The sequence below is a fragment of the Mustela nivalis genome (assembly GCF_964662115.1).
Source record: "Mustela nivalis genome assembly, chromosome: 12".
Classification (NCBI taxonomy): Eukaryota; Metazoa; Chordata; class Mammalia; order Carnivora; family Mustelidae; genus Mustela; species Mustela nivalis.
The window spans coordinates 22,288,046-22,311,013 of record NC_139031.1 but is presented as its reverse complement, the minus strand read 5'-3'; the positions used below and the strand labels follow the sequence as shown (position 1 = coordinate 22,311,013).

At 53.9% G+C, this 22,968-nt stretch overlaps 1 protein-coding gene across 8 annotated transcripts; it reads left to right on the top strand.

Moving 5' to 3' along the window:
- The first annotated feature begins 7,377 nt into the window (after nucleotides 1-7,377).
- On the top strand, nucleotides 7,378-22,533 carry IRF5 (interferon regulatory factor 5). 8 transcript variants are annotated; one of them, XM_082694038.1, is made up of 10 exons: nucleotides 7,387-7,727; nucleotides 9,308-9,583; nucleotides 16,783-16,988; nucleotides 18,989-19,178; nucleotides 19,581-19,693; nucleotides 20,088-20,121; nucleotides 20,305-20,577; nucleotides 20,818-21,210; nucleotides 21,295-21,413; nucleotides 21,687-22,533. In XM_082694038.1, exons 2-10 carry the CDS (start codon nucleotides 9,550-9,552, stop codon nucleotides 21,933-21,935), a joined length of 1,611 nt encoding a protein of 536 aa, XP_082550164.1. In that variant the 5' UTR covers nucleotides 7,387-7,727; nucleotides 9,308-9,549; the 3' UTR covers nucleotides 21,936-22,533. The 8 variants fall into 8 exon arrangements, with proteins under 8 accessions (XP_082550168.1, XP_082550164.1, XP_082550167.1 ...); XM_082694041.1 differs by having other exon boundaries at nucleotides 7,424-7,727; nucleotides 9,434-9,583; XM_082694039.1 differs by lacking the exon at nucleotides 7,387-7,727 and adding an exon at nucleotides 8,964-9,045.
- The last annotated feature ends 435 nt before the right edge of the window (nucleotides 22,534-22,968 follow it).

Below are 22,968 nucleotides of genomic sequence, written 5' to 3'. Positions count from 1 at the left end.
TCCCAGGACCCTGGGATCATGATGTGAGCTGAAGGCAGAGGCTTTAACCCACTGAGACACCCAGGTACCCCGGGTTCTCTTTTTTGAGAGTGTCCTTTACACACCAAAGTTTTCAGTTTTGATGAAGTCCAATTTATCTTTTTTTTTTTCTTTTGTAGCACACTTTAGGTGTCATAGTTTGGGAACCATTGCCTAATCCAAAGTTAGAAAGATTCATCCCTCTGTTTTCTTATGAGACTTTTGTAATATTAGCTCTTACATATATAAGTCTTTGATCCATGAGTTAAGTTTTGCATACAGTGTGAGATATAGATCTGTCGTTAGGTGTATGTATATTTATAATTGTCACCTCTTAGATGGATTACACTTTTATCATTATAAAATGTACTCCTAAAACAAATAATATATGTCTGGTATAACACAGCCAAGTGTAGTCGATAATATTGTAACAACTTGGTACAGTGACAGATGGTCATTAGACTTATTGTGGTGACCATCTCATAATACAAATTAACATAGAATCACCATGTTTTATGCCTGAACCTAATACAATATTGTGTTCCAATTATTCTCTTTCAATTGAAAAAAAAGATGATACATATATTAGAAATCCACTAGATAATTTAAATTCATATTTATTATCTATATTAGACATAAATTCAATTTTGTTCTCTACACATTTAAAAAAACGGATGGGATCTGATATTAGTATAGCTTCTCCAGTTTCCTTATGGTCGCTGTTTGCATGACATATCTTTTCCTGTCCTTTTCCTTTACATCTATTTGTACATTATTAAATCTAAAATGTGTCTCCTATAGACAGCATATTGTTGGATCTTGTTTTTTTTTTTAATTTTTTAAAGATTTTATTTATTTATTTATTCATTTAACAGACAGAGATCGCAAGTAGGCAGAGAAGCAGGCAGAGAGAGAAAAGGAAGCAGGCTCCCTGCTGAGCAGAGAGCCCGATGCAGGGCTCGATCCCAGGACCCCAGGATCATGACCTGAGCCCAAGGCAGAGGCTTTAACCCACTGAGCCACCCAGGCGCCCCTTGATCTTGTTTTTTAATTTGGTCTGGTGATCTCTGCCTTTTGATTAGATTGTTTAATCCATTCATATTATTATTATAGTTGTATTTGCCATTTTACTAGTGTTCTAATTATCATGTCTTTTTGTTCCTCTATTTCTCCCAGACTGCTTTCTTTTACATGGTGAATATTTTCTAGTATAAAATTTAAATACCTCCTTGAATGATTTTTTTAAATTGTTTTTTAAAAAGATTTTAATTATTTATTTGGAGAGAGAGAGAGAGAGAGAGACCAAGCAGGGGGAGGGGCAAAGAGAGAAAGGGAAAGGCAGAGGGATGAAGAGGGACAAACAGACTCCCCACTGAGCAGGGAGCCAGACATGGGGCTTGGTCCCAGGACCCTGAGATCTTGACCTGAGCTGAAGTCAGATACTTAACTGACTGAGCCACCCACGCGCCCCTTACTATTTTTAAGTTATTTTCTTAGTGGTTGCTCTAGGCTAAGCCATAGACAGCTTGCTATACTGTCCTTCTGTTCTATCCAGGTAAGCTGTCCCCAGGAGAGGTCCTGGGCAGAGTGTGTGGGCAGGAAAGTTACCTAGGGAAGGATAGCCTTGGACAAGGGATGCCGCCTGCAGGAGGACTTGAGGCACTGAGATGGCCACACGGTGGCCCTAGTGAGCAATACAGAGGCTGCAGCTTTGACAGAGCACTTGGTGGGTGCTGCACAGGCGTTGGGATCAACTCCGATTATATGAGTCAGATGTTCAGGCCCAGGAAACACGTGTTCTAGGGTCTGGGCGCAGCCCATTGGTAGCCCTGTGGTCAGGCTCCCCTGGAAACTGCCCTCGCTGTTCCTTCTTGAACCTTGAATACACCCCAGTCTAACCCTTGAGCTGGTCCACATTCCCTTCTATCCCCAGGAACGAACAGGCTGTGAGGGCAGGGCTCTGCCCTTTCCCTAGAGTATCCTAAAATCCAAAGCCTGAGCAGAGCCAGGCTGGAGGGCAGACCCGGGGAGGACGCCTGGAGTGGGGGATCTGACTGCGACGAAGTGCGAGCAGCGGACAGCTGCTGAAGGCTGCTGCCTTTCTGGTTCACCCAGCAGCCCTGCTGAGAGAGCAAAGCATGCCTGTCAGCACATCTGGAAATCTCTGGGAATAGACTTGGGATCAGAGAACACATGGAACGCAGGACAAGGTGAAGACCAGGGTCACCCTCATACCAGGGATCGGCTCACTCACTGGGGCTAGGGCTCCCCGTCCCCACTCACACATCTGTGGGGACCCAAACCTAGGGCTTTGGAGGTCAGAATTCAGCTCCTGTCTGGGGCAGGGCAAAGCTGAAGCATAATGAGGAGTGTTCTGCCCTTGGACCCCCATCCCAGGCCCCCCGTCCCTCATCCCAGGTGACTCTCAGTATCAGGATTCGCTGCCTTTCCAGCTCCAGTCCAAGGTAGAAGTGGGGGACATAATGGCTGAGGACCCCAGAAGAGACTTATCAGAAAGGGTCCTGCCATAGGCCCCCCTGCAGTCCCCCCTAACCCTCACCCCCCACCCCAGCACTAGTTCTTGGACCCCAGAGACTGAACCTTCATGAGGTCAACCCTATGAGATTTGGGGCTCCCCACCTCTCTGCCTCTGCACCCTTGGACCCACACAATAGCCTTCACCAAACGTCCACCCCAAGTGAAGGAGGTGCAGGTTGTGTGTCTAGGACACAGAATGCACACATACAAGTGTGCGCCTGCACAGCACAGGGCCAGGCCCCTCCAGAAGGGGAGTCTCCCTTACCCCATCAGTGGCCTCCAGCCCTACCTCCCAGGGTACTCAGAGAACATTCGAGGTCCCAAGGCCAAGCTTGGCTCCTCCCACCAGGAGGTTTGCACTGGGGAGCATGGTAGCTGCTGTGCAGGGGTGAATACAGCAGTAATCAGGTGACCGGTCCTTTGGTCTCCATCCTGCGGTCCCTCCCCTCCCCTGCAGCAACCACACCTAACTGAACCCTGAAGCCATCCCTGAGGGACCCAGATGGAGGAGGTGAAATTTTGGGGGTAGGGGTGGGGAGTTGAGTGGTAAGGGAGGTAGGGGGAAGGGGTTGGGGGTAGGGGTTGGGCAGCCCCATGAGTGTGTTTCCAGTGAGAGGGAGGAGCCAGGCCTCACCAGCAGGACGCTGTAGGGCTCCTTCGTGCCTAATGGCACCTGTGACCTTGCCATGGCCTCTGTTTCTCTGGCCCAGGGTCCTTTCTAGGCCTCAAAGTGGCTCCTTAGGAAACATTCCTTCAAGGTCTAGATGGTGAAATCCAGGTGAAATCTTGGGGAAAATGATCTACCTTGTTCTCAGTGGCCAGTAGGAACCAGCCTCTTCCCATTCTGTCATTCTTCCGTTCTCAAATTCGTCATTCATTCTTTGACTCACCCGTTCATGCAGGTGCTCCCATCCCAGAGGGGAGCTGGGATGCTTGCCTTTCGCCCGGGGGAGAAGGCTGGGGTGACTGTGGGCGCCAGGGTGGGCCCCTGTTCCCCCATCGGATCCCTCTCTTCCGGGCTTCTCTCTGCTTGCCACCCCTCCCCTTCCAACCTCCGCTTTCCTCCCTGCTGCAAAGAGGCTCACTTTCTCAGCCTGCAAGCCCCCGGTTCCTCCCTTGGCCTCTGGATTCTGGGGGGATTTGGCTAATGGGAGGCATGGACAAGAGACAGGGGCAGGGATAGGGAACAGACTGTGCCCCTCACCTTGCAATGGTCACAGGTCCTGGAGGATGTCCCTCAGAGGCTGATAATTGCTCTCCCTTGATGCTAGGCCTTGGGTGCCTGGACACTCCCCTCCTGGCTTTTGTGACGCTGTTCACGCCTCTGTGAATTTGCCTGCATTTGATGGTGCCTGTGTCCTGCCAGGACCCTGACGTGTACACCTGTCACCCGGAGCCACTCGTTGTGGGGGAGGGGGAGGGAGGGGACAGTCGAGAAGCCTGATAGAAGTCAGAAAACGGCCAGCCTCCTGAGAGCTGAGAGGAAGTCCGGAGAGGGGCAGCGGGCCCCCAAGGCGGTGGGCTGGAGGGAGGGAGAAACAGAGCGTGGGGGCAGGTGCCGCCCCGCCTCTCTGTGAAGGATGTGTTCTTTCTCTTTGCTTTGCTTTTTGTAGTTACTTAGAATTATTTTTTATAATTTTTTATTTTTTTTATTAACATATAAGTATTATTAGCCCCAGGGGTACAGGTCTGTGAATCGCCAGGTTTACACACTTCACAGCACTCACCATAGCACATACCTTCCCCATAACCCACCACCCTTTCCCTACCCCCTGCCCCCTGTTACTTAGAATTTTTGTTAGATTTATTTAACAAGTTTTCTAAGACCTATTTATCAGACATAGGTCTTTTGCTTACCTAAAAAAAAAAAAAATTAAAAACTCAATAATATGTTAAGCTATCCCCCAAACTTCTTGACATTTAGTATTTGGCTCTTCTGACTCACTTTTTTTTTTTTTAAAAGATTTTATTTATTTATTTGACAGACAGAGATCACAAGTAGGCAGAGAGGCAGGCAGAGAGAGAGGAGGAAGCAGGCTCCCTGCTGAGCAGAGAGCCTGATGTGGGGCTCGATCCCAGGACCCTGGGATCATGACCTGAGATGAAGGCAGACACTTAATGACTGAGCCACCAAGGCGCCCCGATCCTATGGTTTTAAAGATTCATTTATGTATTTGAGAGAGAGAAAGAGTAGAAGCAGGGGTGCAAAGGGAGAGAGAGAACCTTAAGCAGGCTCTGTGCTGAGCGGGGAGCCCAAAGCCAGCCTCGATCTTATGACCCTGAGATCGCAACCTGAGCCGAAACCAGGAGTCTGAAAGCACTCAACCAACTACACCACCCAAGCACCCCTGATCCTACAGTTTCTCATGGACTGTCCCTGAGGGAGAGGGTGAGGCAAGGGGAGAGTGGGCAGCCTCTCTCAGAGGCACCTTTTCTACACAGACAACAAACACACTGGGGCCTGAGCACCAGGAAGGAGGCCCCCAGCTGTGACTCCTTCTATCTTCCCCCTCACTTCACATCTGGCAGCAGCGGAGGGAAGGACTTGGGGGAAGGTGAGGGTGGTGTGGCCTAGGATGCGGGCAGCCCCAGGGAGATCTGGGCGGCCCGGGGTGCAGGGATCTGAGTGCCTCCCCTGCTCTGCCAGCCCCCACCCACCCCATAACTCCGAGAGAAGAGGTGGTTACAGTGGAACAGCCACCCGGAACCGACAAACCGAGGACTTGCTCCAACTTGCTCACTGCAGGGTACGCTAATATGATCATTTCTTCGGCTGTGCATCAGTATCTGGGCTAGACCTCATCTTCACCCCGAACAACAGTGTTTTGCTGCTGCCAGGTTAGTACTGACCCTGTTTTATCAGTGAGGAACAGAGAGTCGGAGGGGCTGCTCCCCAGGTCACACCACCAGCACCTGGACCCAGGTCTGTCCCACTCCAGAGTGATGAGGTGTCACTCACAGTTTAGTCTAGTGGCTGTGTGCCTTCGGGTGAACTACCCAGCCTTTCTGAGTTTCAGGGTCTTCATCTATAAAACAAAGGCAACGTATACTCCTGCCTTCTAGAGCTGTTGTGAAAGTCAATAGTGACCCCAGCATTTGGTGCAGAGTAGGTTACGCATTAAATATTGTTAGAGGTTGAGCTGTGTTCCCTCAAATTCATATGTTGAAGTCCTAACCCCTAGTACCTCAGAGTGTTGCCTTATTTGGACATAGGATCATAGCAGATGTAATTCCTTTTTTTTTTTTTTTTTAAGATTTTATTTATTTATTTGACAGAGAGAGAGAGAGGGAACACAAGCAGGGGGAGTGGGAAAAGGAGAAGCAGGTGCAGGCTTCCTGCCAAGCGGAAGCCTGATGTGGGGCTTGATCCCAGGACTCCAGGATCATAACCTGACCCAAAGGCAGATGGTTAACCAGCCGAGCCACCCAGGTGCCCTTGGATGACTTTAAGTTAGGTCGAAGTCATTGGTGTGGGCTCTAGTCCAATATGACCAATGTCCTCACAAAAAAGAGGAAATCTGGGCACAGAGTACAGCGCAGGGAAAGTCCCATGTGAGGACCAAGGCAGAGATCAGGGTGGTGCTTGTACAAGCCAAGGATAACAGCAAGACTACAGAGAAGTAAGCAGAGTAACTTGTTCAAGTTCACCAAGTTAGCAAGTTCCTCAGCTTGCTTCTTTGTAAAGGGGGATACTGATAGCATCCACTTCGTGTTCGCTAATCCCAGGCAATTAAATACAGTAACATAGGAAAAGTGCTTAGTAGTGTCTAGTAGGTGTTAAGGACTCATTAGTATTATCTGCTTGTTTTGCTCCTCAAGTCAGCCAAGTGGGGCCAGCACATCCATTTCCATCATGGCCTTGAACCAGCTCACCCCCTCGGCCATGAGCTGCCCCCGGGGCCTGTGGTGACCACTCCTGGCTCTTCTCCATAGCTCGGGGTAGGCCATCCTCTGCAAGGCACTGGCTGCCCTCCTCTCTCCCTCCCCTGAAACCCGGGCCCCGATTGAACACACTTGCTCTCCAGATGGCCAGTTCTGGGGGGACTCAGGATCCCTGGGCTCACTGTCCTCTTGCCCACTCTGTGACCTGCTACTGCAAAGCAAAGCCTTTTTGGTGAGTTGGGGCGGGGGGGGGGTGTTGGCCCCCTGTGAGCCCCTTCCTGCCTGAGCAGGTACCTCTTTTGTCTTCCTGTTCTCATGATGGGCCTCAGATCAGCTGTGAAACCATGTCAGCCTCCCTGCAGCTTTCCAAGTGCTGCCCCCAGAAAGAGGGAGGAGGACAGGCTGAGAGAAACAGGATGTACATGGCCTGAGCTGGCCCAGATCTGTGGAGACACCTGGATCCTGCAAGCCCACCAGCACCCCTATGGCTCTAATTGGCCCAGCATGGGGACTTGGGTGGCCATCGGGGTTCCCTCTGGCTCCTGGCTTGGAGGGCTGTGAACCAGTGGGGTTCTACAGCACTGGCTTGGTAAGACCAGCCCCCAGACTCCCCTCCAGAGAGGCCTGGCAGCCAGCCTCCTTCTCTCCAGAGCAGAGTGAGCTCCCCAGGGCCCTTCAGGCACTAGAGCAATCTTGCTTTCTTGACTTTCCACCCCTGACATCAGAAGCTACCAGAGCAGTAGAGCAGCCTGAGGGACACCCCACCTAGGGCCCCCCAAAGGCCTGACCCCCCCCATCCCCCGGAATTGTAGCCCAGGAGGACCTGGCTGGCAGGAACCCAGCACCAGTTCCCACAGCTCTGTTTGGCTTCCAAGAGCACGCACTCTTCCCTCCACCGTAAGCAGGAAATGCTCAGCCCACAACCACAACCCCCGCCCAGCCTGGAGAAGGCCGAAGAGAAGACAGCTGCCTTCCACGGTGAAGTGTTGAGAGGCCGTGTAGGGGGAAGGTCTTGCCCCTGTGCCCCTCCCAGGACCTCCTGCTTCAGCCGCTCTAGGCCAGAGAGCCCCTCTTCTGAATTCCCAGAGCCACCCCTGCACCCTCTGTCATCTGCCCACCACCCTGAGGTCCTGATGTGAACTGAGGAGCGCCCCCATGCTTTTGGGCTGACCCTGACCTCCTGGACAGAACTGACTCCTCGTGTCTCCTCCCAAAGGACATCAGTCCTGCCCCAGGCAGGATCCCAAGCCCTGGCTTCAAGGACCAGGGGCTTCAGATGGATCTGGCTGGTAAGCCCACTGGAGCCTGACTGTCGGGCCTCCTGAACCCCAACCAATGATAGGTGGGCCTCCTGCTCCTGGATGGGAACCCTGTCCCCAGTGGGGACACCTACAGACTCTGGGCATCAACCAGGTTTGTCTGGGACAAGGGAGGACACTGAGGTCCACAACTCAGACCTGTGGGGCCGAGTGGCCTCCGTCCGCATAAGCCAGCTGTTCACAGTGCAGGAGCCTAGAAGGCTCGAGTTGCCTCCTCTTTCTTTTCCTTCTTATCCAGGTGCAGAATGGGAGTCCTCATCCCTTCTCTGACAGGGCCCAGTTGTGGGGACGGAAGTGGTTTGAGTGAAACGCTGAGTTCAGCAGATTTTCTGAGCACTTGAATCATGGCCGGCAGGGGTGGGGGGGTGGTATCAGGATGTCTGGGCGAGGCATCCTGGTAGTCTAGAAGGAAGATGTGAGCGAGGGAGAACCAAGGATGAGGACACGGAGAGGCAGGGCAGCTCTGATGGCGGGGTGGGGGGTTGGGGAGTGGCAGGGGACCACACTAAGGCACTGAGCTGAGCTAGGAGAGTCTCCACCACCTTTATTTGAAGAACCTTTATTTGAGAGGGGCGTCTAGGCGGCTCAGTTGGTTAAGCGTCTGATTCTTGATCTGGGCTCAGGTCATGATCTCAGGGTTGTGAGATGGAGCCTGAGTCAGGCTGGCATGGAGCCTGCTTAAGAGTCTTTCTTGTTAGGGCGCCTGGGTGGCTCAGTGGGTTAAAGCCTCTGCCTTGGGCTCAGGTTGTGATCCCAGGGTCCTGGGATGGAGCCCCGCATGGGGCTCTCTGCTCAGCGGGGAGCCTGCTTCCTTCTCTCTCTCTGCCTGCTTGTGATCCCTATCTGTCAAAAAAAATAAAATAAAATCTAAAGAAAAAAGAGTCTCTTTTGTCAGCTGCCTCTGCCCCTCCCCTCTCTCGCCCTCTCTTAAAATAAATAAATAAATAATGAGTGAGCAGTTGAGAAATCCAGACACTAGGGTTACCCTGGGATCTGAGAGTTTATTCAAGAAAGAGATGTGGAAACTGGAAGTTTCTGAGCTATTCCTGGGAGCTCCAGAGCCTGCTTGCACCGTGGGACCGAGGTCCAGAGCAGAGTCCATGGAAGAGGGCCAGAAGCCAGGTTGCCACAGGGGTCGGGGCGAGCGAAAGTGCTGAGCACAAAGGAAAAGGGAAGTAGCCTCTGTTCTTAGAAGGGCCAAGGGAGCAGAGAGCCAGGACCTGGGATGGTGACAGCACAGCTCCTGAGACCTCAGGCCGTAGGAGGAGGAGAGCAGCAGATTGCGGGGGTACGTGCGGACGTGAGGTCTAGGGGTGTGCATATGACAGTGCTAGCCCTGTGGGGGACTTGCAGGCCATGCCCTGGAAAGCTCTGAGGGGGTGACAGTTGGTAAGAAATGGGGAGGCCCCCCCAGGATGGCCTTCCTGGGAATGGCCCAGAATAAGGCTACCACATGCATGTTTACAGGAGCCAAGAGTGGCTCCGCCTGAACAGTGACCCGCAGGGACCCCTCATTTTGTGATGTAAGCACTTTTGCTCTCCCTCCACAGAATGGAAGCTCCAGGAGGGCAGGGGGCTTGTCCACTGTTTTGTGCTGGCCCGTGGAAGCACTGGGCACTCACTGAAGTCAGGCCTCGAAGCTGACCTGTGACAGAGATGTTATCCTCATTTCACAGCTGGGAAATGGGGGCTCCAAGAGTCTGTGGTTAGCTCCAGGTCACATAATGCCTCAGTGGCTGAACCAGGGACTGCCTCAGACCTGTTCGACTCCAGGGCCTGACATCTAGTCAACATGTTTCCAGAAACAGGGGGTACCCATGAGACAGGTGAGCCTGGGGGAGTCCCAGGGGCTGAGGCTGAGGGGGTGGGTCTCTTGGAGGGGAGGTAAAGGCAGCCATCCTTCGCATAGGCCAGCACTGAAAGGGGCAGTTCCAGAGTTGGGGGGAGGGTGGTTCTTGTCCTACTGTGCCTTGCACCTCTGTCCTCTGTCCCTACCAGTCACACTAGGCTTCTTTCAGTTCCCTTTGGTAACATGGCTCCCCCCACCCACACACCCATGCTCCCTGGCCTCTACCGGAATCGGGCCTCTCACCGCACCCTCAATCCGCCACCCCATTCAGGGGAAGTGGGGGCAGGGGCTGGCTCACCGTTGGGAGTGAGGGGCCTGGACACATATCTAGGGCTGTGGAGGCAAAGTCTCCCTGTTCCCATGTGGCCAGGGCCTGCTGGGGGTGTGGGGGTGGGGCTGGGGGGCCAGGAGTGATTGCATGGTCTTGGGGTAGCCTCACTTCTCTTTTGGTTTTGCTTCACCACAGACAGCATGGGGCGGCAAGGGGACCCTTCTGTTTTGGAAGAACCTGAAGGATGAGCTCTGCCCCTGCCCCTTCCCCCCAAGGCCATGTCTCTGGCCCAGAGTGGTTCTTGGTTGAGGTTCCCTTGGTCCCAAGGGAGCAGAGCTTCTGCATTACCCCTGTCACTGGGGCCTCATACCAATGCTGTGAGTTCAGTAACCTCTTCTCCCCTTCACAGACAGAGAATGAGACTCATAGAACCTGCCTGAGGTCACTTAGCACCAGAGATGGATGCCTGCTCAAGTGTGGTGAGCTTCCTCAACCACAGCCCCTGCACACTTCTTAACGAAGTTTAGAGTCTCTAAGAGTAGGGACCTCCCCTGAGCAAAAGGGACAGTGCGTAGGGGGCAGGGGGCAGCATCCTAGAATCTCATGGTCCCTCAGACTGTGTGTGGGACATCTGACAATAAAATAAGTCTCTTGGTGGCTATTAATCCAGATATATTTTCTGAATCGACATAGAATATTTTTTCTATCGAGTGTAACTGATCTCCAGTGGAAAAGGGTTCCCATTTTGTGGCCACTTTCTATTTAATGGTAGTTTCATTTTTACAGGAGAAAAATACAAAACAATCTACCTATCCACGTTTTTCCCATCCACGCTTTAAATTTTCAAAAACACAAGAGAGCAAAATACTCAGCAGATATAAATAATAAAATACTTACACATAATTATATTTCCAATTTATTTTAGGGCTGGGGGTTGGGGGAAAGGGAGAGAGATGCAGAAAAGATGAAAAAAAGACACCACACAGTAAGTAATGATACAGATTTGAAGAACAACCCAGGCATTCCTAGAGGGAAAAGCAGAGGAGGGAAAGGTCAAAGTTTTGATTCATCAGCTAATACTGGATTTGGGGAAAACATAGGAACCTCTGAACTTTTAAAGGCAAATAATACTATCAAAAATGTATATATTTTGGGGCACCTGGGAGGCTCAGTGGGTTAAAGCCTCTGTTTTTGGCTCAGGTCAGGATCCCAGGGTCTTGGGATTGAGCCCACATCAGGCTCTCTGCTCGGCAGGGAGCCTGCTTCCTCCTCTCTCTCTGCCTGACTCTCTGCCTACTTGTAATTTCTCTCTGTCAAATAAATAAATAAATCTTTAAAAATGTATATATTTTAGTTGCTATCTAAAATTTAATCAATTAACTGGGAAATTTTCTTCATTTAAAAATATTTTTATTAAAAATTAGTATAGGGCCACCTAGGTAGGCTCAGTCAGTTAAGCATCCGCCCTTGGCTCAGGTCATGATCCCAGAGTTCTGGGATCAAGCCCCACATTCGGCTTCCTGCTCAGCCGGGAGCCCTCTTCTCCCTCTCACTATCTACTGCTTTGCCTTCTTGTGCTATCTGTCAAATAAATAAATAAAATCTTTTTGAAAAATAAAAATTACTATAGAAAACAATGAAGAGACAAAAATGGTCCCTGAGTAAGCTGATTCCAATAGGGATCAGACATTAAAATAAAAATTTCTTAAGTGAAGCCAGTAAGGATGAGCTTGGGAGCTCAGAAACCCGACCAAGGAGCTGAAGTTGAGGTAGGCTTTCCAGAAGAGATGATGCTGAAACAAAATTCCGAGAGCAGTCATTATCAAGCAAAGAAGGCTTTCAGGAGGAAGAACGGGACATATGAAGGTTCAGTTGGTGAGACCCATTTATGGAACCCGAAAACGTTCAGGACAGCACGTAGACAGCCAAAGTAGGGCTAAGTGTGACCCTCAGGACGAGAGACCACGCACTCACCCCAGAGGTCCCTAAGGCGACCAGAGAGGAAGAGCTGGGGCAGGCAGGTGCGAAGGTTGAGACTTAGAAATGGACAGAGTGGCTTGAGGAGCCCTGTCTGCAAGCACGTGGAGGAGGATGTACGCCCACCGGTAGGCCTGCGGCTTGGCCCGGGAGAGACCCCCGAAGGAGCGCGGGCGGGCGGGGCGAGGTCCCGCGAGCTGTCATTCGGCCCTGCGGCGCGCTCCTTTGCACTCTGTTGACGGTCTGTGTCTGCCCGGATCTTGAGCTCCCGAAGGGCGAAGGGCGCGGGCTAGGGAAGTTCCCGAGCCGTGCGGTGCACTTGGGCATCATGAGGAGGGGATCTGGGGTTGGTAAATGACTGTCTCGCAGTTCCCGATTGCGGAAGGAGCCCAGTAGTCTGCCTGGCGTCTCCTTGGGGAGGCCTTGGGCTGCAGGGGAGTCCGGCCGAGCCCGACGCTCAGGGGCCCTCCGTCGCGAGTCAGCCCGGTGGGGGGCGGGGGCAGGGTGGTCCCGAGGGGCAGGGCGGGGCGCTGCGGGCGCTCCCAGGCTAGGCGGCCGCGGCCCAGGGGCGGGGGCGGGTGATGCGGAAGTGCCAGGCGGGCGCAGCTCGGGGAGAGCGCAGCTCGGCCCCGCCGCCCGGTCCGTGGTCCCGGGCGCAGCCACGCGGGCGCACGTAGACAGGTAGGTCCCGACCGCCCGCGCTCCTCTCCGCGCCCTCCCGGTACCTGCCGGCGGCGGGCGGGGGACTGGGGCAGGGCGGGAGCGCGGGAGGGGTCGGCGTCCGGCTCCGCCAGGTGGTGGAGCTCCGGAGGGGTGTTGGGGTGGGGGTGGGGGTGCGCCTACTGCAGGGCGCGCCCCTCGGGTCTGGCGGCCTCCAAGGTGCTTCTTCCTACGTCCGGATCAGCGCGGGATGCGCCGCACCCGCAGCCTCCGTCCCGCAGGCGCCGGGAGAGCCCGGAGGCCGGGGCGGCGGTGGGGTCACCAATGCAGGGGCGTCAGCTCCGCTCTTCTCTCCTTACCTCCGCAAGGATGGAGAGCGCCAGGGCGCCCCACGGCGGTCTGGCTTGGGTCTTAGAGGGGCGAGTCCCTAGTCCCCCTTTCGGCGCGCTTTGCAGCCACCCTGTCGGTTAAGAGGATGAGGCTTCAGGGATTCGTCGTCCCAGGACCTCAAGGCCAATGGCAGGAACTCGGGCAGAGCGTGTAGGAAGATGGTGTCGGGTAGGGGCGCCGTCTTTTGACTCGCGACGGACAAGAGGCTCTGACTCTCCTAGCGGAGAAGCCTGGGGAGAATTCGTGGACGAGTTTCTTTACGTCCTTCCCTCGAATTTAGGAACAAAACAAGCAAGAGTCTGAAAGTAGAGGGAAGGGGAGATGGCTGGGGCCGCGACGCGGTTAGAAGGTGTTCCCCACCTCCTCCCCGCAATGCGTAGGGGTCTCTAGGCGGTCGGGGGAGGGGGCACGAAAGGGTGGGGAAGAGACTGGGGGCGCCATGGGCTGGAGGAGGGCTCACGAGGCAGAACCCGACCCCGAGCCCACGCCCAGAGCGAGGATAAGTGTCCGCGACCTGCCAGGACGCAGGCGGCACCGATGGAGGAGGCTAGAGGTGCAGTGGGGGCCAGAGGTAGAGTCCCCGCCCTCCCTGGAGCTATCCGGTCGGGCGTGGAGACTCCTGTCAAGTCTACGGTGGCACCGGGAATCCACTCTTTTGTACCTAAAGGCCTTGCTTTGGGGTTTCCCCCTGCACGTCGGCCTTCCCCTGCAGGAAGCCGTGAGAGGCATCTGCTGCCTCAGAGCCTCGGCTTGGCTCGGGATGTGTCAACCCACCCTGAGGGTGTGGGGTTAGGGTCATACCAGGTGCAGCGAACCCTTTGCCTTCTCCCGGGTTTAGTGTGGGGTCTGCGGAAAGACTGTGATTCAGACAAACTCCACAGGTGGCAAGGGCTTGAAACTCTTCCCACGAGGGGGCTGCCCAGCTTCCTCCTAGGTCCCAGACCCTGGTCATCACGATGTTGCAGTTTCCTCGGGTGGTTGGCTCCTGGAATTTTAGGGCTCTGGAGTGAATTGTGGGGCTTCCCCACCTCAGCAGGAGTTCCTGAGCTGCTCCTCTAGATGCTTCACTTTTATACAATTCACCCATAAAGGCTTCCTCAGATCCTCAAAAGCCTCAACTCTTTTCTTCATTTTTTTTTTAAAGATTTTATTTATTTATCTGACAGAGAGAGAGAGAGAGAGAGCACACATACAAGCAGGGGGAGCAGCAGGCAGAGGGAGAGGGAGAAGCAGGCTCCCCACTGAGCAGAGAGCCCCATATGGGGCTCAATCCCAGGACTCCGGAATCATGACTTGAGCCACAGGCAGATGCTCAACCCAGAAGCTCAGCCAGCCGACTGAACCACCCAGGCGCCCCTCCTTCCCTCATTTCCATGGAAACTGGTGCCGGTTTTTCTGGATTTCCTCACTCTCCAGGGCACAAACCCTAGGTCTGGGGGCTGCAGAAAAGTCACCCCAAGTCTCCAGACCTCTGAGAAGGCAGAACTGGCCGGGCCTGCGGTCTATTGAAAAATCAAGTCCTCACAGCAAGGGGAGGAGGGGGTGAAACATGGGCCTTCTGAGGTGTGCCGTATCTTTCAAGGTCCCCTGGGAGTGCAGGTGACTGTTTCTACCTGGAGGCAACGCAGGGTTGAAATTTAGAACTCTTGGCCTTAGGATAGTCTGAGATCTAAGTCCACCTCTAGGCAGGAGGCAGCCTGTTTGGGAAATACTGAGCCTGATCCTGGTGCACCTGAGGCTGAAGACCTTTCTTTGGCATGCCCGACACCCTCCCTTGGCCCTGGCCAGACTTGTTAGGACAGCCTCTTCTCCATACCCCGCTCCTTAGCTGCCCAGAGCGATTGTACCCTACTGACATGAGTAATTTCAAAATCTTTGTCTTGAACAGCCCCACTGGGCCAGGCTAGGCAGCAGAACTCACCCTGACTTCCTCCTTGCCCTGGGCAGAGGAGGAGGCCCTCTCTGGTCTCCCAGTTCCCACCACCCCAGGCACAGCTGTGGGCCTATGTGGAAGTCTGGCCGTCAGGGTAGCTTACCTTCTCCTTAGGGTCGAGAGAGATTTCCTCTCACTTAGCCACAATTGACAGCTGCTGATGACTATCACTGGTCTGTTCTAGGACCAAGGCCGCTGGGCAGAGGGCACAGGTGGGAACTATAAATAGCACTGTGGTGGGTGAGGCTCTAACCCAGTGCTGTGAACCGCACCAAACGTATAATGACCCTCAGCAAGGCTTGGGGATTGGGGAATGAGCTACAGGGTAAGGGATTGAGAATTTGGTCTTGGGGACCCCAATGTCAATTTTTCCATGTATCTTCCCTCCCCCAGTTCACAGTGAGTCAGATTTCCGCGTTGTCTTGTCTGGCCACTTTCATTTCCCCTGGGACTGGGTGGAGGTTGGTTCAGAAAGGGGAACTGAGCCACCAGTCTTATGAGGCCTGGGGACAGGGCTGGGGGCTCTCCCACTCTCCCTGTCCTAGCCCAGAGCTGGGCACTGCTGTGAGGAGAGGTTTGTGGATGGAGACGTCTTCGCAGCGGGAAGGTAGCACTTAGCGACTCCAGCCCCAAAAGGTACTGGGAGGGAATTTCTGGGGAACTGAGCTCTAAGCAAGCCTGGAATGATAGGGTCCACACCTGAGAGATCGTCTTGTTCCAATCTCCCATCTAAAGTGGGCCAGGAAGTCCCCCTGGGCTTGAGTACCCCCAGAAACTGGTTGCTCCCAGGCCTACCCTAGTAGTTCCATGGCTTTAGTTGTTATAAAGTTCTTTTTCGATCTGGGTGTAGTCTGCCCCGATGGAGGCTGTCCAGATGTTGACTCAAACCCTAGTCCTTTTGTCCCATGCTGGAACCACAAATGTTACGGAGAGCTCTGGTCCCTATCCACCAACCCAGAGGCCCCATTTCCTTCAGCCATTCCTTCCGTGACAGGCCCAACCCACTGTAGATCCCTGCCTGTGTCACAGCCCCAGCGGCCGTCCTCTGACCTCTGGTCTCACCCCACTCTGAGTCAGAGGAGGATCCCAGAGACAGCATGGCTGGTGGTGGGAAGAAACAGCTGGAGGATAGAATCTTCCAGCATCTGGGGTATATCAGTTAGCTGATATTTCTCAAGTCCCACTTAAGGCCCCTATCCTGGTGACCAGGAGGTAGACCAAGGGGGCTGATGGGATTTCTCTCAAGACATCCAGATGTGGGGAAGCTTCAGTCCTGGGGGAAACTGAGGAGGAAAGGAAGTTCTGAGGAACGGGTGTGGGAACCCTCTCTTCATTCCCACACTATGACTTGCTCTTTAGCCAGGTTTCCTAGAAGGTGACAGAGCGAGGGAATTCTCAGGACAAAGAGAGGAAGGGCAGAAGGGAAGGGAGGGAGGCAGGGTGCGCAGGAGGGAAGCTGAGGAAAGAGGTGGAATGGGCTGCACTGGTTTGCTCCACCCGAAGCAAGGGGGCTGGCTTTTGGTCCCTGCATGTCAGTCATTCGTCAGCTGTGGGCGACCTAGCCCTGGAGCAGCTCCGTACCATTGTGACTTTCCAGCCTCACAGCAGCTGGGAAGTCCATGCCCCACGTGGTACAGCATGTCTGGGGTGGGGGGAGCACGCACAGCACCCCCCCTCTCTGTAACCCCCTTCTCCCCTCCCACCCTCAAAAACAAAGCACAGACACAGTGACCCTATGACAAAGAGGTTGATGGTTGGAAAAAGGAATTGGCTGGGAGCATCCGGGCAGATGGGAGACACTCCAGCCCCCAGTGCTGGGAGAAAGAGAAAAGCCATACTATCCCTGGCTTGGACCCCCGTGTACTCCGGCCTCCGATCTTCCTGCTGCAGGGCGCGTCTATCTGCAAGTCTTCTGTTGACTAATGACCCCCTCTTTCTCCCACAGACCCCTTTGCCATGAACCAGCCTGCCTCCAGGGCCCCCCCTCCGCCCCGCCGGGTGCGACTGAAGCCGTGGCTGGTGGCTCAGGTGAACAGCTGCCAGTACCCAGGGCTGCAGTGGATCAATGGGGAAAGGAAATTCTTCTGCATCCCGTGGCGCCATGCCACGCGGCACGGCCCCAGCCAGGACGGAGACAATACCATCTTCAAGGTAAGCTCCGGGTGGGGGTGACTGCCTGGACTTCCGGGGCACCCTTGCCCTTGAAGAGGATCCCCAAACATCTCACACTGACACCTCTCCTGGCCGCCTGGCTGTAGGTGACCCCAGGCTCGGACCCGGGGATGTGTCTTTTTTAACCTACCCCCAGCTGTGTCTTTTTTAACCTCTTGCCCAGAGCAACATGGACATGGAAAGGTCCCCCCAGGAGACCTTCCGCCTCCTCCCTTTTCTTGTCTCATTCTTACCACCCGAGAGTACGGGTGCAGTGTGCGTGTTTGGTGCGTGTTGGATCTAAATGGAAACCACAGATTGCCCCCGTGATGGGAACACGAGGAGCTAACTGCATTTGCACTTTTCTGTATGTGCGTCGATAAAATTAAAACATGAAATCGTTGTTTTGCATCCTGCATTTTCCAGCCAACATCAGAACCAGCTTTCCTCTGCCACGAAGGTCACGTCACTTTCAGCGACTGCTGGAGGGGTCAGCAGTTAAGTTATCCAAACCCGGCATTTGGACCCTTTCTGTTCCTTCTGGCGTCCCGGCGTCCCTGTACCCTCCTCTAAACACTTGTCCACTGTGGATCTCATGTGAATTTCTTTGGGGGTAGTTCCTGGTATTCAACATTGCTGGGTCAAAGAGAATCCTTATTATTTTTTTAAGATTTTGATATGCTTTCCTTTGTTTTGGCAGGCTGATATTTACCCTTTGAAGGTTCTTTTCAAATCTGTCTCTTATTTTTTTTTTTTTAAAGATTTCATTTATTTATTTGACAGACAGAGATCACAAGCAGGCAGAGAGGCAGGCAGAGAGAGAGGAGGAAGCAGGCTCCCTGCCGAGCAGAGAGCCTGATGTGGGACTCGATCCCAGGACCTGAGATCATGACCCGAGCCGAAGGCAGCGGCCTAACCCACTGAGCCACCCAGGCGCCCCCTGTCTCTTATTTTTGAATAGGTACCGCAATTCAAAATTTAAAAAGTGTAATATGGTTTGCAGCAAAGAAAAATCTCCCTCCCACCCCAAAAAAGTCTCCAGCTACCCTCTCCCTCCCCAGAGGCAATTAGTATTGTCATTTTCTAGTTCATCCTTCCTGAGAGATTTTTGTGCATACACACAAATAGGTACCTATCTTCCCCCCTGCCACTGCTTTTCACAAAATCATAGATGTAGATGTACCTTTCTGTATCTCCTATTTCTTGAAGATTACAACATGTCAGGATATCGAAAACATCTTCTTTTTTTTTTTTTTTTTCTTGCTGCCCAGTATTCCATTCTAAGGATTGGCTGTAATTTAACCAGTTCCCATGGATGGACATTTGTTTGGGGTCTTCTGTTTTTACAAATAGTGCTGCAGTGAGAAACCTCGTAGGTGCAGAATTTTGTGTGGCTGCTTCTGTATCCCGATGATAAATTCCTAGAGGTCGAATTGCTAGGTTAAGGGGAAGAAATATTTGTAATCCTGCTATCAGCCAACTTACCCCCAAAATAATACCAACAGCTAAGGTGTATGGAGCCCATCCGAAATGCAGGCACAGTTCTGGAAGCTCTGTGGGCCCTGGAGTCTTCACTACCACCCTGTGAGGTGGGCACTGTGATGGGGATGTTATGGCAAAAAGAGGCAAAGTGACGTGCCCCTGGCACACAGCTGGTGGTTGGCTGTTTCCAGATTCCAACCCAACCCCCCTGCAGATCCCATGCTCTTATGCACCATGTGGCATCATCCTCCTTAGAGACTACCTATATGTACCCTAGCAGGAGCAGTGAAGGAAATGCCTTTCAAAGTCCTTAGGTACTTCCTTTCCTTTGTCGGAGTCCTGAGGGCGGGGAAGGACTGGAGTCCTATCTCCCACCTGGCAGGGGGAGACTCAGGTCAGGTTCCGTGTATCCCTGAAGTTCCCACCACTCAGCAGTGACTCCCATGAGCCAGGAGGGGCTGGGGCTTTGGCAAGGACAGAGGTTCTCTGTGGTTGCCTATCTTTTTTTCCTGCCTCAGGCCTGGGCCAAGGAGACAGGCAAGTACACAGAGGGCGTGGATGAGGCAGACCCTGCTAAGTGGAAGGCCAACCTGCGCTGTGCCCTTAACAAGAGCCGTGACTTCCGCCTCATCTATGACGGACCCCGGGACATGCCGCCTCAGCCCTACAAGATCTACGAGGTCTGCTCTAATGGCTCCGCTCCTGCAGGTATTAGGCCTGGCCCTGTGCGGGCTCCCTAGGAGGCTGTTAAGGAAGGCCCAGGGCCCCTCCAGGATGCAGTGGTGAGGGACATGCTTCGAAGTCGTGACACCCCAGGTTCCTGGGAGTGGCCTGTGATGGACCCTGTGGTGGGGCCCTGAATGACTTGGCACAGACTGGGCTTTGTGTCTGTCTTCCTCAGCTTGCCCCTGTTCTTGGCTCTTAATTCCAGAGCGTGTAGGTCTAGAGACCTGAGGAGCTGAGTGCCATGGGGTCAGGGAGGTCCCTAGCGATTTCTGGTGGCTGTGTGGCCTTTCACCTCACTGCCGGAGCTGTCCTACGGAGCCCTGGTGGCCTTCCTTCTCCTCCCCCACTGACTCCCTTGCTTTGTGTCCTCTCCCTGCCCTGCAGAGTCACAGCCCAGTGAGGACTACACTTTTGGTGCGGGAGAGGAGGAGGAGGTGGAGGAAGAGGAAAATGCGAGCTCAGGACCGTTCTTGGCGGCATCCGCCTGTGCAGATGTGGTGGGTCTTGTTAGGGCCTTTCTGCTGTCCTGCTCTGCTTTCAGGTTAAGCGGTCCCTTTCCTCCAGGGCTCTGCTGCCCTTTTTATAGCTCTTCCCTTGGGTTTGTTCTTGGGGTTTTGTTGGTACAGAGCATGCCCACATGTTGTCTGGCACACCCTCCTTGGGCTGAATAGGCACTACTACCTTAGAAGGCGCATGAGGACACCACGGCGCTGAGAGTTCAGAGAGCTGGGGCCAAAGGCAGGGTCGGGCCTTGCAGAGCTGAACACCGGGGAATTGCCTGTGTGGTTCTCGTGGGTTATTTCCTTAGCATCTGATCAACTCATTAACCTGTCCTCCCTTCTCTCTTTCTCTGGCCTATTCCCTCCTCCTTTGCCTGGATCTTCCCTTCAGCTCCAGAGGATGTTACCAAGCCTGAGCATCACAGGTGGGGCTGGGAGGGGGGTGTGGTTGGGGGCCTAGTATAAGGAGAAGCTGCAGGTCCCCTCAGTTCCTGGGAGGGGGCTGATGGGAGGCTGCAGGGTGGGTGCCCAGGGTTGAGAGTAGGTGGGCCTGGGAGGAACGTTCTCTGAAGTGGCATTAAAATTCTGCCTGCCCCCACCCTCTGTAGAAGCCGTGCAACCTGGCCCCCCCGTGGCGCCCTATTCTTTACCCAAAGAGGAGGTCAAGTGGCCACCTGCTCTCCAGCCACCTGTGGTGCTGGGCCCTCCTGCACCGAACCCCAGCCTCCTGGGCCCCACCCCTGGCAACCCTGCTGGCTTTGGGGAACTTCTCCCTGAGGTCCTCCCAAGCCTGCAGCCTGGGCCCCTTGCTGCTGGCCTGCCCCCCACGGGTGAACAACAGCTCCTGCCTGACCTGCTGATCAGCCCCCACATGCTGCCTCGTAAGGACCCTCAGGAGGGCTGGGCCGGGTAAAGTGGGCCTGGGGGGTTGGTTTGCAAGAAGGGTAGTAAAGGGCGAAGATGCTCAAGCCAGGCCCTCCCTGGGTGGTCGGGGGGAAGGAAGTGGGAGAGCCGACTAGATGGGCTGGCTGCTGCTGAGCAGAGGACAGAGTAAGTCAGGGGCTGCAGAACAAGGAGGTGTGGGGCTCACAGACTGGCTGGGCCTGCCCTCTGCCCCACAGTGACTGACCTGGAGATCAAGTTCCAGTACCGGGGGCGACCACCCCGGGCCCTCACCATCAGCAACCCACAGGGCTGCCGGCTCTTCTACAGTCAGCTGGAGGCTACCCAGGAGCAGGTAGAGCTCTTCGGCCCCGTGAGCCTAGAGCAAGTACGCTTCCCCAGCCCTGAGGACATCCCCAGCGACAAGCAGCGCTTCTACACAAACCAGCTGCTGGACGTCCTCGACCGCGGGCTCATACTCCAGCTTCAAGGCCAAGATCTGTATGCCATCCGCCTGTGCCAGTGCAAGGTGTTCTGGAGCGGGCCCTGCGCCTCGGCCCACAGCTCACACCCCAACCCCATCCAGCGGGAGGTCAAAACCAAGCTCTTCAGCCTGGAGCATTTTCTCAATGGTGAGAAATTGCGTCGTATTCCTCGGGGCTTTCTCTTGTGCAGGTGCATGGTTCTAGCCTCTAAGGCTCTTGATCTTGCTGTAGAGCTCATCCTGTTCCAAAAGGGCCAGACTAACACCCCGCCGCCCTTTGAGATCTTCTTCTGCTTTGGGGAGGAGTGGCCTGACCGCAAACCCCGGGAGAAGAAGCTCATCACCGTACAGGTAGACCACCATTTCCTCTCTCAAGCTTGAATATTGGGGGAATCCTGGGGCTCAGCCCTTGCCCTAGGGTGGATAGAGGTTTAGGCCTCCCTGGGCAGTGTGGACTTGGCAGCCAGAGATAATCAAAGCCTGGAGCTGCCCTTTATTATGAAGTAGAAATTGGTGCCCCTTCTTCCTGGTGGATGAAGTCCACCTGCCCCTTGGTGGATGCCTTGGGAACAACTGGATTTGATCGTCCGGCCAAGGTTCTCCCTGTTCCTCTTTGCCCCCCAGGTGGTGCCTGTAGCAGCCCGGCTGTTGCTGGAGATGTTCTCAGGGGAGCTTTCTTGGTCAGCTGATAGTATCCGCCTACAAATCTCAAACCCAGACCTCAAAGACCGCATGGTGGAGCAGTTCAAGGAGCTCCATCACATCTGGCTGTCCCAGCAGCAGCTGCAGCCGGTGGCCCAGGCCCCTCCCGTGGCAGGCCTCAGTGCTGGCCAGGGGGCCTGGCCTATGCACCCAGCTGGCATGCAACAATGAGACTGCAGACAGGGACTGGCGCAGGCTTCCCAGGTGGCTGTGTGGGCTCATGTGAAGGTATGATGGGCCCTGTGGGCACTTGACCAGCTGCAGGGCCCTCTACCTGGGTCTCTGGAAAGGGATTTGCACCAAGGAGAGGGAAGAAAGGTCCAAGCTCCAGGCTCTCTCCCATAGCACCTGAGGGAAGCTGGAAGCCAGTTTTGCTTTGAGGGCTATCTTCCTCTATGTGCCTCTCCTCTGCTCTCCCTGGAGGAACTGAGCTCTTAGCCCCAGTGAGCAGAGAAGTTAACTCCACCAACCCTGGGGGCCTAGTTGAGAGGGAATTGTCCCCTAGTGGCCCACTCTTGTGGTTGCCCCCAATTCCTCAGGCAAAAAGAGACAAGTACAGTGGATCATGCCCCTTCACCAGGACATGGGTCTAACCCGATGTTGGGGTCCCCTAGTTTGAGCCTCACTTCCTCACATTTCCCTCTGAGAAAGGCACTTGGGTATCATACCAGATCCTTAAGGCCAGCAGCTACCTCCTCCTTGAGAGTCTAAGAACACAGGCAGAAGTAGAATTTTATGTATTTTTCAATTAATAAATATGAGAAACAGATTCAGCTATTTACTTTTTCCAGTACCAGTTGCTTCCATGCTGTTCTTCCAGACTTTATTTCTGGTATTTGCTGGCCCTGTTTCCCCTAGCACCCACCCTCCATCTCCAGGGCCACAACAGGAGGAGGGCCTGCCTTTACAGGCTGATGAGTCAGTGGGGCTCCATAAGCACTCCGTTGACTGGCTTTGCTTTCTAGGAGGAAGCTAGCTGAAGTAAGGGCGTGGGTCTTTAATTGTGTGTAGTCTAAAATCCTGTCCAGATCAAATTCTGAGTACAACTGATGTTATGCAGAAACATTTGTTTCATTGATTCCAAATACTCTACAGAGCTCCACAGTCAAGCTTATTAGGCTCAAAACCCAATACTGTAGCATACTGTGTGATCCTATTTATATAAAACTAAAGAGAATGCAGACTAATCTACAGTAACAGAAAG